Genomic DNA, 13,406 nt, shown 5'->3' with positions numbered 1-13,406 from the left:
TGTGTTTTGCTTTTTGAAGTCATTTGACTTGTCAGCTAAGAAAATGTGTCAGGAAAAGCACATTTTTATAAGTAATGAATTCAGTCACAAAACTGAAATGTTAGTTTTTTTCTCAGGCCAAAATAAAAAGATCAAGTGTGGAATCTTATTGTAAGACTTGGGAGAAGGAGAATTGTCATCCTTCACAGTTTATCTATTGATTTTAGTACACTAGCTAGTGGTAAAATAGTAAATGTGATCTTTTGATAAATTGGGTAAAACTTTGTTAAAATGCAAAAGATAAGTTCAGAACACATTGACTTTTACAGTATTATAATGCCAGTACCTGCTCCTTAGAGAGGGAGCTCCACTAGTTATACTAGTTATACCTAAAGGAGATTTATTTATTAATTTTTAAGGTGTCTCTCCTATGAAGAAAAAAGCAATGGAGCTTAATGTGTGAGAGGTAAAATGACTACCGTAAAGCTTATCCATCTCCATGTTTATTATTATTTATTGTTATTAATCATTTATCTAGTGCACAAGAATGTGCTTGGAGCTTTTCAGTAAGACATAGAAAGCACGGTATAATTGTCATCTAATAAACATGCTCAGAAAAAAAAAGTCACTTCCCTACCCCCAAAATACTCCCTACAGCTCTAGTACAGCATAGTAAAGGCATGTTCTCATAGTTTTCTGGTGAACTTGATTTGCTCATTGATCTTTTCACTGGCTTGCAATTTATTTTATTGACATGGGCTATAGTTATGGCTTAATATTTGCATTTCTTGGAGAAAAGGGCCCTACCAAATTCATGTTTTCTGGAAAAGACAAATAATTTTGACCCCAAACTTCAGCCACCCCACCCCCCATTCTGGACATTCTGATCCAGATCATCAGCCAGGTTTTATCTTGAGTCCCACACTACAGATTTGATTACTGTCTTTTCAGGCACCATTGGATGGTGCAAGGGGACACGCTGTTAAATATGCATAATTGCATGCAAAAAGTGTCTTTTATGGAGAATGGGTTTGAAAATATAGCACTTTTAAAGAGAGAAATGTGTTTAATACAAGTAAATTGAAAAAAGATTTGGGGGTTAGATCCCTTCCATTGAGTCCTTAATGAGTTTACCTAGAAGATCTGACTACATCTAATCCTATATTTTTATTCTCCTTATAAATTAATTCTCAGACATTAAACCTTGAATATAAAAGAGAAGTAAGATTTCAGCTCCTTCATATTATATTGATTCTCTGTATCATGACCATCAGGAGATGGAGTAAAGAACCTTAGGGAAGATTCTATGTTAAGTTGATGATATTTTCATTTTGAAACTTTTCTTTAATATCCATTATAAGGACACCACTATTTAAGGGGCCTGGGGAGGGGAGTGATGAAAGAATATTATAGAAGGAAATGTCACCTATCTCCTCAGATGGGATTGAAGCTACTTATCTGTGTTTAATATCAGGACTCAACTGTTTACCCTGATAGGTTTCATAGCAACCTGTTCTCATGCTTTTTTGCATATTTCAAGGTTTAGCATGTTCCCTTGTTTCAGATGCTCCTTTGGGGTCTGTGCTGAGGAAATTCGGATTTTCCGGATTTGGTAGGCTACAGAACAGTGTGAGCACATGAACCTAGCCACAGCTCTGTGGTAGGTAACCAGTGAGCTCTGGTTACCTCTTGGTAGCAAATTGCCCTCTTTTCCTTGGCATGTTCTGAATATAAATTTTTTAAATATTTTCTTTGCATTTTGACAATGCTCATGTAAGAGATTGTGTTGATTTTTTTTAACCATCTTTTCTGAACTTAATATAAAGATATATAGCCAGTGTGACTAAAAAAAATTAAGTGGACTCCTCATGCTGTTCATCTTTCCTTATTCATTTCATAATAAAACAGAAGATCAAATTTGCTAGGTAACTACCTGACTCATTGTTTTCTATTAAGGAATGCCCAAACGGCTCCCACCTGGCTTCTCGGCAGGACAAGCCAATCAGAATTTTATGCAAGGCCAAGTGCCTTCAACAGCCTCTGGAACCCCTGGAAACACAGGAACTCCTCAGCTACAAGGAAACCAGAGTGTACAGCACACAGGTTTGTTTTTCTCTCCGTATATTTGTGGGCATGAGCCTTTCATCTTATTGTTGTTATATTTCTCTCATGCCAAATCTGAACAAGAGACTTGAGACCGGTGGGGTAAAGCAGGCACAGTTACTGTGTTAAGATTTGTCTTGTGGAAGAGAGATTAAATTTATTCTCATGTCCCCCTGAGGATATGAATATGCCTAATAGGTAGAAGTTAAAAAGAGGCAGATTTCAGCTAACTCTAAGGAAAATAGGCTTTACAGAGCTATTCCCCAAATGGTCTGGACTACATTGTGTCCCTATTGCTGGAGATGCTTGGACAGAAGCCAAATTACCACTTGTCAGGGATATTAGAGAAGGAATTCATCCACTGAGGTAGAGGTTAGACTAATTGAGCTTTATGGTTCCTTCTAAATCCTAGGTGAATATATGTCTCAAAGAATGTCAGTGAAATAGACTGTTTGTCTTTTGGGAACAAGTTGGGGAAGCTAATACCCTTTTCCTTCAAATTAATTTAGGGAAGAGATTTCCAAGCAAGGACTTCAGGTCAGTGACTCACTTTTCTGGCTAGAGCTTTAAGGCTCCTGTTAAGTATTCCTATAATTAGGATGTTTCTATGCTTATTCCTTTAGCCCTTTCTCAGTTGAAATAAGGAGAAATGGGAATTGTCTACATCTGGGCCAGGTTTATTATCAACCAGTGCAGTTGAGAGGCAGATGTGGTGCTAGCAGCAGGAGCTAACCATGTATTCTGGTCAGAGTGAGTAAATCTGGATTGAACAGATAAAAGAAAGGTCAAGGAGAGCTGTAATGACTTATCCCTTTAGCCAGGGATTTTTTCTCCACAATGTATTTAGGAAGAGTTATCTCCCAAGGATAACTGATATAGAAATCAATAAATAAAATATACCCTACATATTAATTTGATTCACACAGGAAGTAGCTTCTGGTTCACTGTATGTTGGTTGTAGAATCAGGAAAACATCCTGTGCAGTCAGTCCCCATAGTCCACTACACTTAATAGAAACATATTGGGAGAGGCTGAATCTTATTACTCCAGGAATGAGCTAAGAAGTGCTTAAGGCCCAAATTTCATCTCTCTGATTTATATGTATCAAGATATGATTTCTATCTTGTCCCCTTTACATCAAGACATCATTTAAATTGAAGTATTGGTCTGATATTGTCAAAAATATCCTGATATCCCTGTGTTCTTACATGGGGTTAATTTGATCTTTTAGTCCCATTTTTAATTGCATGTTAATTGCAATTAAATAACTTTAAAAGCCTTATAGCTGGTGAAAGTTGATGATATCTTGAAAAGGAAGGGCAATTTCCTTGACCTTTCCTTTTTATATATATACACATATATTTGTGTGCATATGTACACACACACACACACACACACACACACACACACACACATAATAAATAGTGTTTGTCCAGATAACCGTAGAAGAAAGTCCAGATTAGCTTTCCAAGAAACTTTGTAGGTCTCTCCAGCTTCTGCAGAATTTGTTTAATAGAAAGCATCTTCTCTTAAAATCTCTGCACTTGCATCTTATGTTTCCCCAGCTGCTCTTGAGGCAAAGTTTAGTTCACTGACCAAAAGTGTTTTTAATTTTCTTCATCTTACAGGTAGCAACAATCATCTTATTCAGTATTGACAATGAGATTATGTCCTCTTCCCTTTGTAATCTGAGAGAATGTAAGCTTGATTATCCAGCAAAAAATTTGTATCATTGAGTTGCCAGGCAGGAGTGGGGAGAACTTGTTTACCTCTATCCCTGTTGTGCAGTAAGATCTCAATGTAGATGATTATACAGCATCAACTTTTATGACCCAGAAAACCCACCAAAAGCACACTCAAGTGTGTTGACAGGTAATGGTATTTAAATTGGTCAATCAGAATGGTGGGGAGTGGGGTATCTTTGTAGTTAAGGTAATTGGAATGTACTAATGCCAATTGACTTATAAGAATTTCTTTCTAAAGCCATGTTTTTTCTTTCAAAGGTGGCCAAGGAACTGGTCCTCCCCAGAATCAGATGCAAGTATCACATGGGCCACCAAATATGATGCAGCCCAGTATGATGGGACTTCATAGCAATATAGCCAGTCAACAAACTAATAACAGTGGAGTTCCTCAGGTGACCATGGGCAGCATGCAAGGTCAGCCTCAGCAAGGACCCCCATCTCAAATGATGGGCATGCATCAGCAGATCGTGTCCTCCCAAGGACAGATGGTGAACTCTCAGGCTCAAGGAGCCCTGAACCCTCAAAACCCAATGATCCTTTCTCGTGCCCAACTTATGCCACAAGGCCAGATGATGGTAGCCCCTCAAAATCAAAACCTTGGGCCTTCACCGCAAAGAATGACCCCCCCTAAACAAATGATTCCCCAGCAGGGCCAGCAGATGATGGCACCACATAATCAAATGATGGGACCTCAAGGCCAGGTCTTGCTACAGCAGAACCCAATGATAGAACAAATAATGACCAATCAAATGCAAGGAAATAAGCAGCCATTTAATGGTCAGAACCAATCCAATGTTATGACGGGACCAGCTCAGATAATGAGAGGACCAACTCCAAACATGCAAGGAAATATGGTTCAGTTTACGGGACAGATGGCAGGACAAATGATGGCCCAGCAAGGCCCTGTGAACAACAATCCTTCTCAGGTTATGGGAATTCAGGGGCAGGTTCTAAGACCATCTGGACCTGGCTCACACATGTCCCAGCAGCATAATGATGCCACTACCCCCACAAATAATGAAGTCAACATTTCCCAGATGATGCCTGATGTTTCCATGCAGCCATCAAACATGGTGCCACCCCACATGCAGGCAATGCAAGGAAACAGCACCTCAGGGAACCACTTTTCAGGGCATGGGATGCCTTTTAATGCACCCTTCAGTGGAACACCAAATGGAAATCAGATCTCCTGTGGTCAGAATCCTGGTTTCCCTGTCAATAAAGATGTCACTTTAACAAGTCCATTATTAGTGAATTTACTACAAAGTGATATATCTGCAGGCCACTTTGGGGTGAACAATAAACAAAATAATACAAATGCAAATAAACCCAAGAAGAAGAAACCACCACGGAAGAAGAAAAGTAATCAGCAAGGAGAACTTAAGTAGGTTGAAATAATCTTGCCTAAATGTTGTTTGTTTGTTTATATATCAAGGGGAATCTTTTGTAGTAAAGAGAGTTCACTAAACTCGTAGTCAAGAGAACAGAGATCTGATTCAACTACTGCCATTTTGTTGCATAATTTTTAGATATGCCACTTCTCTTTGAGTCTTGGTGTCTTCTCCACAATGAGCAGGTTGAAATAGATGATTCCTTAGGAGTCTTCAGCTTTACCATTCATTGATTCCAAGTTTTTAAATTTTAGTAAGCCCTCTAGACATTGAAGTTGCCTGCTGACTAATAAAGACTAAACAAAATGCTTGTCGTAAGGAGTCTGTGGCTCATCCCCCTTGGGAGGTCACTAGGCCACTGTAGCAAAGGAGATCTCAATTGCTCCTGATTGTATTCTCAGGCTTAATAATGACTAGTAAACCGGAGTGGGTAAGTATGTTTTAGAAAACAGCCTGTGTGATTGATAAAGTAAAACCTACTTAAGAAAACTCCCTGCTGTTTCACAGAAAATGTTGTTGTTGTTTTTTTTTTGACAGGTGTCTTCATAGAATATAGGTTCCTAATCATTTCTAGAGGCCTAAAATCCATGTTAAGAAGATTAGACACTTCAAATCAGGCTCCCTTTCCATCCCTGACAGATGGGTTTCTTGTATATTCACAGAAGGCAGAATGATTACAAATTCATTTATACTCTTTTCCAAAGACTGAATGTTACTTTGACTTGTTTTATTCTTTGAGAACAAGCGTTTTCAAGGAAACTTTCAACTGTCTCTGCTTCAAAATGTAAGACAAATAAAGTAGTTTTAATTTACTAAGATATTAATTGCTCCAGTAGAGGTAGAAATAAGTGAATTCAAATATGTAATTAGAATTGACAGAAATATAAACAAGACCTTAATTAATAAATGGTTAATTGTTCTTCCTTATGCTTGGTCTGGGCCTTAGCCTGACATATACTGTAACAAAAATATATGATAGCTAGATAGATGTTAGGCTATAGAACAAATGCTTTAACTCTTCCAGATTTCCCATGTGATGACTTGTTAAATTTAAAATACCATATCTGACAAACCACTTTTTGTAAGAAGTACGTTAGACTCATTTTGTGGTTAAGATCTGTCTGGCAGAAACTAATTTGTAAAAAGGTCTGTTGGGTTCCCCCTCCTTGCACGGCTTTAAGCAGAGGCTGAATAATCCCTTGATGGATATGTTATAATGAGGGTTCCCTTTGTGTATTGTTTGGATTAGATAGCTGCTCAAGTTTCTCCATTGCCATTCTGTGATTATACAAATTAAAGAGGGGTTATCTTACATAGGTTTTTATTTTATCATTTAGGACAAGAATCATACTATTTGAAAATTACCTGTTGGTAAAGTTAAAAATAAATATTTAGTATCTAGTTCCACTGCTACTCTTACCAAAGGATTTGCCACGATTATATTTCTTCTAGATTAGTAAACAAAGAAGTATACAATTCTTGGCAGCAACATTAGGACTTAATCTAAAGTAAAAAGCATCTGCTTTAACATATAATAAATATACTTGAAGGATCTTTTATTTCACAGTATAGAAACTCCCAACATTGATACAGATTGTAATTTGTTAAAAAGAAAAAAAAAGTTCCTTTGGAAGGCAGCTAGGTGGTCAATGGATTGACAGCCAGTCCTGGAGATGAAAGGTCCTAGGTTCAAATTTGTCCTCAAACACCCCCAGCAGTGTGATCCTGGGCAAGTCACTTAACCCCATTTGCTTAGTTCTTACCACTCTTCTGCCTTAGAACCAATACATAGTATTGATTCTAAGATAGAAATTAAGATTTTTTCTTAAACAAATAAATAAATTAAAATATTTCCTTTGGCAAAGAAGAAATCTCCCTTGTGGCCAGGCCTCCATACCAAACTAGACAGATTTTTAGTTGACAGAAACATAATTTGTTGCTTGGTCTGTATTCAAAACTTGACTTGTTTGAAGGCTTAACCAGATTTTTACTCTCTTGGCCTCTCCTTTGAGAACTCTAAGCCACTTCCATCCACACCATAATGAGACCTTCAAAAAAGGCTTCATGAACCACTGAAAACCTTGCATCCAGTTGAAAAAAGATCAAATTAGTTGAATGGCCTGTTAGTTTTTCATGTAGGAGTTTTCCCAAGTACCTATTTCCCCCTGAAAGTAATAAGGTTCTTTTTATCCCAAGATATTAAATTCATTGAGATTTATTTAGAATGTTAATGCCATGGTGGCTACAGTAGTACACTGTATTCCAAAGACAAGTGTATTAGGAAAGACAGCATGCAACTAACATAACCCCTTCTGCTTTAAATACATTTTATGGATGATTTCATTTGTTTCTTTAAGCCATAAGGGTGTTTTGAATAAGACAGTCTAAAAAATCAGTATTTTGTCTGATGCAAAGGACTGTTTTGTGCAGGGTTAAGTCCAGCAGGACATGATTGTTATTTCTAAGACAATAGAATGCATAGTAGCATCACACTTCTCTGAAGATGGTCTGGGCTCTGCAGGTTTTGAGCTTTCCTGGGCTTATCATGTGAATGTGTGAAAAGAAATCTTTCAGTTCCAGAGGCAATTCTTTAAGATAAAATTACAAATTAGGTGCTAATCTACATTGATAGAGGGAGTTATTCAGAATTTTATCCAGAAGACAAATTCTCAATAATTCATTGAGACATAGTTTCTTAATGTTTATATAACTTTGTTTTGTTTAACTTTGCTGTGTTTCTAAAAGATCTCTGAATGATATATACTAATACATCCGTGACTACCCTTAGGATTAGAATTCAGTAAGACTTGGCTTGATTTGACATTTTCTGTACAGGAAAAAAAGAAAAAACTTTCTGTTAATTAAATCCCACAATGTATATTCTCTTATTCTTAGGACAGATGTGTATGTATAGTTGTGATCTTTAGCTCCAGAAGTTCTTTAACTACATTGCATTATTTTAATAATTAATTAATACATAATGTTAGAATTGATGCAGAGGAATTAGCACTCTCCCATTACTTGTCTTTTCCACCCTGGCTGTCTGAACTTTGCCAATTTCATGCAGAATTTGGGGGAAAATAAGATGTAGGAACTTTCTTTCCTAAAAAGTTTTTATGACCTGAGTCAAAACACTTATGTTTTCTAGGCCTTTTTCCTAAAAGTTGAGATCATGTTTGTTACATTGCTTCAACCTTTTTTGTTCTTGCAGTTTGAGGGCTGGCTGGAGGGGGAAAGCATAAACCTCCCCAATCTCTGACCTTAAACATGTAGACTTTGCTAGATCTAGAACTATAGCAGATTTCTGGTTTATAGATACAGCATTTTGCATGTTTTTGTCTTTTAAATGGTAGTGGATTTTACCATCTATACAGGATACTTTATATACAGGTAAAATCAAATTCTTTTACTGTCCCAGAGAATTTAGTAGTGCTTTCATTTCTGAAACAGGAAACAATGATTCAGCTTCATTCCTAATATGAACTCTTTGTACTATACACTTCTCCCTCACTTTATGCAAAAATACATTTTTAAAAGTTGTATAAAAATCACATTTTTGGACATTTTAATACTAAAAAGACTAGGTGAACTCATAATTTAGAGATTATTCTGGTTTGTTGATGATCATAAATCCCTTAAGTTTTGTGCATTTCCATACATTGAATGAGTGATAGAACAAAGACAATGCTTTTGTTTTCTCTGCTAAGACAATCTTTTGACTGGGAAAAACAAATGTTTAATGAGGAATTGGAACCTAAGATAAATGATGAGATAACAAGAGAACACCTAAATTCCCACATCCAGATTGCTAGCCAGATTGCTTCCCAGATTTTTAAAAAAACTGTCAAGTTGATAGCTGAGCCACTATCAGCAACTTATTTTTTATTTTTCTTAATAAATTTTGTTTTGACATTATTATACCAAAACACCAATGTTTTCACAGTTGAATATCTCACAAGTACAATCCCCCAAAGCAGTTAGGCTTAATTGGATTAAATGCATGTACCTTTATACTTTAGTATTTTTTCAAGTTATTTAAAAAGAGGATGGGTATATGCTTTATAAATAATGTTCAGTAGTTTTAATTTTATTTGAGTTTTGTTGCCACTTAAAGTTGCCTTCATTTAGATATCTGTAGTAATTTTGAATGTTCTTTGTTTTACTCAACTCACAACATTTCATATAGATTTTCCTATATTTGTCAGCGTTCCTTGTGAAGCAGTGGTTCTTATATCATATTTTCTTCAATCATTTCCCAGATCAATGGGCACACTTAAATTTTTTTGCTATTACAAATAATGCTTCTATGGATATTTCCATGTACATAGTTTTTATTTTCTTATTAATGTCTTTTTTGGGTTTTGAACTCAAGAATGGGATCCCTGGGTCAAAGAACACAACAAAACTCTTGTAACTTTTCTTGCTTAATTTCAAATTGTTTTCCAAAACAGCTGAAAAAATTCGTAGCTCCTTACCAGTGAGTCTGCCTGTTTTTCTGCATTCCCACCAACATGTACTTTTTCCATCTTTGGCTTTCTTAACCAATTTGATGGTTGTAAACTTCAAATTTGTTTTAATTTTTTTTATTAATGATTTGGAGCTCTTTTTAAGATAGTTCTTGATGGTTTGCTTTTTAAGAACTTCTTTGTTCATAATTCTTTAATCACTTACCTATTGGGGACTTACCTTTATCTTAGACATTTGTATTGATTTCTGGTGCAGTTTGAATGTTATGTTTTAATTAGAAGTGTTTCATAAAAAAATTCTTTTTCTCCTATATTTCAAACAAAACATTTGACAAAGCCCATCATTACATCTTTTAAAGATGAGATGGAGAGAAGTGGTCTAGTTGATAGATGGACTCATGTCTATGTAGAAAGGCCTGGGTACCTTTTTAGGAAATCCATTGCTAATCTGAAGCAGGAACTAAATAGATGCTTATTGATTGATACCCAGATAAAATATGACCAAGATGGTAAGGGGCCTGGAGACCATGTTTTCTTATCAGGGAGATAATACTTCAAAATGTGAAAATTAATTGAAGGAATTAGTCATGAGATGGAATCATGATAGGAGATGAGAAAGGGAACATTTGTAGTAGCATTTTCAGGTATTTGAAAAAATATCATATAAAGAAGGATTAAAATTATATCTGCCTCCTAAAGACAGAGCTAGGAACAACTTAATAGAATTTCAATTGGAACGGACATCAGAAGTCTTTTGGTACAATTTGTACATGAACAGGAATACCCTTACAGCATCCCTGGCAAGTAGTCATCTTGCTTTCTCTTGAAGCTCTCTGGAAGAAAAATCCATTAATCCTCAATGTAGTCCATTCCACTTTTCAACATCTCATATTTCTAAAGGAGGCTTTTAATTGCATAGAATCTATTTCCCCATCTGTAACTTTTAATATTTTAACCGAATACCCCAATGGCAGTGGAGTAATCCTTTTAACAAAGGAAGTGAGATTAGTATATGATTAATTCTAGACAAAATCATAATGATTTTTAGTGATCATTGCCTCCCTTTCTTTTACTTTTTTATATATGGATCTCTTTTGTATCCAAAAATTTTCTAGGAACTAAGAGCAGTTCAATTCACAACTAAACAAACACATGCTTCCCTTTTAAATGGTCTCTGACTAGACTTTTAATAATGTAGTCTAGAATATTTCTAGCTAAATTTATTATAATTAGTTCAGGGATGTCATCCTTCTCTTTTTTGAAAATGAGGACAAATTCACATACTGCTGTAGTCTTGGATCCACCTTTCCCATTTTCTATAATTTTTGAAAGATCATTGTAATCACAGCTACTAAGTTTTTTGGAACCCTACTATCTAATTTGTCCAGACTAAAGGTCTTTAATTCATTGAGGATAGTTAAATGTAAATGCTTTCTTACTTTTGTCCCATGTAAGTTTCTTGTTCCCTTATAGCCATTAAAAAAAAAATCCTCAGCCATAATATAATCTAAGGGATTTATTTTCTTGAGTTCCAACTTTATATACCATTTATTTTCTTTAAAAGTGGCTATTAATGATATGATTTATTTGCTGCATCATCCCTTTTCTCTTTTGAGAAGGTTATTCTCCTGAGTCTGAGTGTTAAAGACTGAAATGCATAGCTATTTATTTTTGTATATTCTCATATTCTTGCACTCTCCTTCCTTAGGGAGGTATATCTTTTTTTTTAATTTTTTTTTCAGTTTCCACTTTTTTTTTATTTTTTTTATTTTATTTTTTTTTAAATATATTTTATTTGGTCATTTCCAAGCATTATTCGTTAAAGACATAGATCATTTTCTTTTCCTCCCCCCCCCCCACCCCCCATAGCCGACGCGTAAGTCCACTGGGCATTAGATGTTTTCTTGATTTGAACCCATTGCTTTGTTGATAGTATTTGCATTAGAGTGTTCATTTAGAGTCTATCCTCTGTCATGTCCCCTCAACCTCTGTATTCAGGCAGTTGCTTTTTCTCGGTGTTTCCACTCCCATAGTTTATCCTTTGCTTATAGGGAGGTATATCTTACCTCAGCATCTAAAACCTGCCTCCATTGAGATTCTACACACTGCTCTAGGAATCATCTTTTGACAGGCAGTGATTGGCAGCTTACAAAAATAATCTAGCGATGGCAGACAGTATGGTATAGTGGTAAAACTCTGAAATGAAGATTTAGGAGTCCTAGTAACAGCTTTGCTTCTAATTTATTCTGTGGCTTTGTGCAATTTCCTTCTCCTATTTGGGCTTCAGTTTTCACCTTTTAAAATGAGAGATTTAGGTTGTGTAGTCTTTAGCCTTGCTGTGATTCAAAGACAGTTACTGGAATTCCTCCAACTTGTCTTTTTGGCAACCATTAAATTTTATATAACCTTTGAAAAGATCAGTGGGAATATTGACAGATAATTTGTAAGTCATAAGGTAGGTAGCCCAAGAATTATCATAATTTTTTTATCACAATACTTTGATTTGGTTCTAAGGCAGAAGAGTGGTAAGGGCTAGACAAAGGAGGTTAAGTGACTTGCCCAGAGTCACACAGCTAGGAAGTATCTGAGGTCAGATTTGAACTCAAGACCTCCTGTCTCTAGGCCTAATTCTTAATCCTCTGAGCCACTTAGCTGTCCTATATCATAATTATTTCATGATAAATTAGACTATTCCATAGTCATAGAGCTAGTGTGTGTTATAAAGACTTTTCTGGTTGCAATTTCCCATTGTATCTTCTCTTCCTCCCACTTTTACGTACTTTTTAAATCTGTTGCAGAATTGCTCACTAAATAAATAAGTACTTGCCAAAGGGGGCAACTAGGTAGCACAGTGGCCTGGAGTTGGGAGGCCCTGGGTTCACATTTACTAGCTATGTGATCTTGGGCAAGTCACTTAACCCCAATTGCCTAGTCCTTGCAACTCTTCCATTTTTAGAATTGATACTGACAGAAGGTAAGGACTTTTTAAAAAAAATAGTACTAGGCTTCTTGATTATATTTTTCAGCTTTTAAGACTGTATTTTGCAGATGTTGATATTTCAGAGGCACTCCTTTTAAATTCATTCCATATGCTGATAGTCTAGAGCTTCTGAATTTTATCTTTGATATCTATAAAATATCCTCAGATTCAAGAGGCAGATTGGCATAGTAGAAAAGTAAGCAAGAGACCTGGATTCTAGCTCCAGCTCTGTTATTAACTTTGCTATTATTAAGGTTAGCAGGTCACTTAGCTCTCTTGGTCCCTTAGTTTCCTATACATATAAATCTATAAAACCAGAAGATTAGATTAAATCTTAAATTAAGGTAAAAGCAACAGGGTACAGTCAAAAGAACACTGGGCTTAACACAGAAGAACTGAATTCAAATCCTGCCTTTTTCATTACCTGTGTAACCTTAGGCAAGTCACTTAAACTCTCTGGGACTCAGCTTCCTTATCTAGCAAATCGGTTAGCAGGCATTTATTAAGCACTTCTGATGTGCCTACCATTATTCTAGGTACTAGGGATTCAAAGAACAAAGCTTCCCTTAAGAAGCTCATGGGACAGACTACTTCTAAATGACATTTATACGTACAAGGGACATATAGTCTAAATGAGAGATAGCCTCACGAGAAGGCCAGGAGATGGAGGGAAGGAGGAAGGGCAAAAGAAAGAGCTTGGGAGACAGCCAATGAAAAGGCACAGGATAAGGAGCTGAATTAC

At 35.9% G+C, this 13,406-nt stretch overlaps 1 protein-coding gene across 5 annotated transcripts in view; it reads left to right on the top strand.

Moving 5' to 3' along the window:
- NCOA6 (nuclear receptor coactivator 6) overlaps positions 1–13,406 on the top strand; it is a 78,261-nt gene that overhangs the window by 45,402 nt on the left and 19,453 nt on the right. For all 5 annotated transcript variants that reach the window (XM_056821954.1, XM_056821967.1, XM_056821961.1 and 2 more), the window contains 2 exons: positions 1,936–2,082; positions 4,086–5,211. In XM_056821954.1, the coding sequence (XP_056677932.1) occupies positions 1,936–2,082; positions 4,086–5,211 (1,273 nt within the window). The remainder of the gene's footprint in view (positions 1–1,935; positions 2,083–4,085; positions 5,212–13,406) is intronic.

Source organism: Monodelphis domestica, chromosome 1, assembly GCF_027887165.1.
Source record: "Monodelphis domestica isolate mMonDom1 chromosome 1, mMonDom1.pri, whole genome shotgun sequence".
Classification (NCBI taxonomy): Eukaryota; Metazoa; Chordata; class Mammalia; order Didelphimorphia; family Didelphidae; genus Monodelphis; species Monodelphis domestica.
Note: the sequence above shows the minus strand (reverse complement) of the source record. Positions and strands in the feature narration are given on the sequence as shown.